The following is a 3034-nucleotide window of genomic DNA, read 5'->3' as shown; positions in this document are numbered from 1 at the left end:
GGGGAGAATAGCACATATAAAAACTGCAGATGTCTGCTAGGAAATACACAAGAATCCTTAGCAGGAATGCAGAAGGTGGGGCGTTTTAGTACGCTGTGGGTAAAAGGTTAAAGGAGGTAATGGGAATTTCAGACCCAGCAGGTTGAACGATAAAGTACAACGTGGAATACAGGCTGATCGGCGCAGCGTCCAACAAGTAGGGTCAAGGGCCACGCAGACTGAAGCGTCATAACCATGCCATATGTAGGACAACAGTCTTGCTTGGCACAGTGTACTGTAAAGAGGAGAGCCGACAAGGACTGAACTCAACAGGCTCACTGACAAGGTAGGGGCTGAAATGAGAAAAAAAGAAAGGGGAGGGTGGTACCGGGGGCGTATCAAACGATGTGAAGGGGGTGGTCTGATAGTGGCGTCGGGATGTGGGAATATTTAGTTGTCACGTATGCTGTAGAAACAATTGTTTACTCCATAAGATACCACACCAATAACGTATGGTTATGATGATATGAAGAAGTTAATTGGTTTGGCTTTCAACTATCGGTGGGAAGAAAGAATAGTTAATGGATCAAATATTTGATATATGAAACAGCATACAGAATGGAGAAAAACAACGCGCCCAAACAAGACCTGGGAAAAATCACACACGACTGGTGGTGTGGTTTTGGTGTATATGACGTGTGAAATAAGTCTCCATTTATTAGGTGTAAAATCCGGACCAGTGGTAAGGAAAAGAAGGCCTATGTATGTGGGGCAAGCATGGGCCAATACAGCTGCTGAAATTACCCTCCAGCAGTGATAAGCTGTCCCTCCCTGTCTTTTACGCAGTACGCGGATGGCAACCCTGTCTTGTAATGAGAGGTCTTGCAATATAGTAGCTTCTTTATGATTAGTCTGGCCAATGTCATTCCAAAACCCTGGCAAAACTGTGTCTCTTTCCCCTGCATGTCGTTCAATTTGCTACATTATTTCCACTAAGGCGACAATTCTAATTCTAGTACCTTATTCGTATAATAAGTCACTATAGTATACAGATATCATTATAAGTACATATATATTGGATTGGAACATCTATATATCAATTTGGTCCCAAAACAAGTCAATCTCAACCATCTGACTAATGTGAAACCAAATGATCACCGATGATTAAAAGTGTGACATCTCCAGAAGATTAAATGTAGATTAGATTCAACTTTATTGTCATTACACATACAAGTAAAAAATGCAGTTGGGTCTAACCAGAAGTGCAATAGCAGTAATTGCGGATATTACAAGTTTTCATAAGTGCAGACTATGGGATATGTACTGATAATAATAGAGATGATACTATATATAAACATGAATTTGTACAAATGGGTTTTGTCCTGAATATAAAATATATTAACCCAGTATTGTGAGCAAGATTTACCCTTGTATGTGCGGATATAATTACAGTTGGATATTTCTATAAGTGAATTTACAGATGTTGTACTGACATAATACACTAATGGTTTTACACGAGTTACGCGTGACTATGTACTACGCAACAGGCGGCTATTATTATAGACAAGAATTTTTTACAAGATAGATTAAAAGTTAGTGCTAAATGAGATCTACAACACGTTTAAGGTATTCCAATAAAGTTTGGCAGAAGTATTAAGTGAATTAAGTGCATGGAAATAATTGCATAGTTACATTAAACGTAACATATTGCAGATGTTATATGTAAACAATTGGTACTGTAGATAACATCGCCAGTCGATTGAATGTAAGATAGTGCCTAGAAAGGTAGTGTAGGCAAATAGTGCAGATATCACAGTGTGTTAACTATTAGTAACAGTCACAGGCATAGTGAACATTATAATCTGCAGATAACGGATGGAGGCAGGTGTGGGGAGGGAGAGGCGAGTCTATCATTATATATGGGAGTGGATCAATGAGGATTAGAGTTCATAAGAGACAGCTCTGGGAAAACACTGTTCTTTGATCAAACAAACTGTTCTTTTAGTCAACACAGAACACATTGACATGAGTTCTTGTTGATCGTTTATGGTTTCCTTCTTGTTTGTATCTTACAGAGAAACCGTGTCCAGCTGAATGGAGGACGTTCTGTTCTTCCTGTTATCTCCTCTCTGCTGAGACTGGTTCCTGGGAGAAAGGCAGACAAGACTGCAGAGACAGAGGAGCAGATCTGGTGGTGATAGACAGCTCTGAAGAGCAGGTACAGTCCATCATAGGATACAGGATGCACTTATTTTTTTCTAGGTAATATTTAAGTATGATGATTATGTTAAAGTTAAGTTTAGTGAAGAACTAAATATTTGTAACCTGCACACATATCTTGGTTAAAACTAAAATATAACGGGCGCTTGGTAGCTCACCTGGTAGAACGTGCGCCGATATACAGAGGCTTAGTCCTCGATGCAGCGGTTGAGGGTTCGATGGTCTTTGGCGATTAGACTCCATCGTTATACTAATAGTTGGTATAAACATCAGCCCCCCCCCCCCAAAAGAAACTAGACACGTGGTGGCGATGAAGAAGCCCGAAGACCAGATCGAAGGAGGCTCCAAACCAATTAGCTGGAGTAGGTGACTAGAGGTGTAAGGGGAGGTGGAGGGTTGCACTCTTTACCTGCAGCAACAGCTGAATAGCAAGGGGAGAAACACATTTTAAAGCAGGGTTGTGACTCTGTGATTGGCCCTTGGAATTAAGGTACCAGTCTGATTGGTTTAGCAGGAAGGTGAATGCCTCCACCAGCTGATTCAATTTAGGTAAAGAACAGTGATTAAGAGTTAGGTCTTCCTGAAAGGATTTACGCTGAGCTACATTTTAATCAGGAGAGACTAGTTTGCAGATACGAGTTATACACAGCATGATAACATGTACATTCATTAGGATAACAGCTCAATTGATTAATGAGTGCCTCAATTAAAACTTAGGTCTTCCTGAAAAAATTTACACTTAGCTACATTTCTTTTACAGACGTTTCTCTTTGAATTCGTCAAAAAAAATGCTTGGTTTGGTTTGACTGACAGAGATGAGGAGGGGACCTGGAAA

At 40.2% G+C, this 3034-nt stretch overlaps 1 protein-coding gene across 1 annotated transcript in view; it reads left to right on the top strand.

The window, feature by feature from the left end:
* LOC116689650 (CD209 antigen-like protein C) overlaps positions 1 to 3034 on the top strand; it is a 24308-nt gene that overhangs the window by 7403 nt on the left and 13871 nt on the right. Inside the window, exon 4 of the mRNA XM_032516227.1 lies at positions 2055 to 2197. Within this exon, the coding sequence (XP_032372118.1) occupies positions 2055 to 2197 (143 nt within the window). The remainder of the gene's footprint in view (positions 1 to 2054; positions 2198 to 3034) is intronic.

The sequence above is a fragment of the Etheostoma spectabile genome, chromosome 5 (genome assembly GCF_008692095.1).
Source record: "Etheostoma spectabile isolate EspeVRDwgs_2016 chromosome 5, UIUC_Espe_1.0, whole genome shotgun sequence".
Classification (NCBI taxonomy): domain Eukaryota; kingdom Metazoa; phylum Chordata; class Actinopteri; order Perciformes; family Percidae; genus Etheostoma; species Etheostoma spectabile.
The sequence above is the reverse complement of the archived record's forward strand: the minus strand, read 5'-3'. Positions and strand labels throughout refer to the sequence as shown.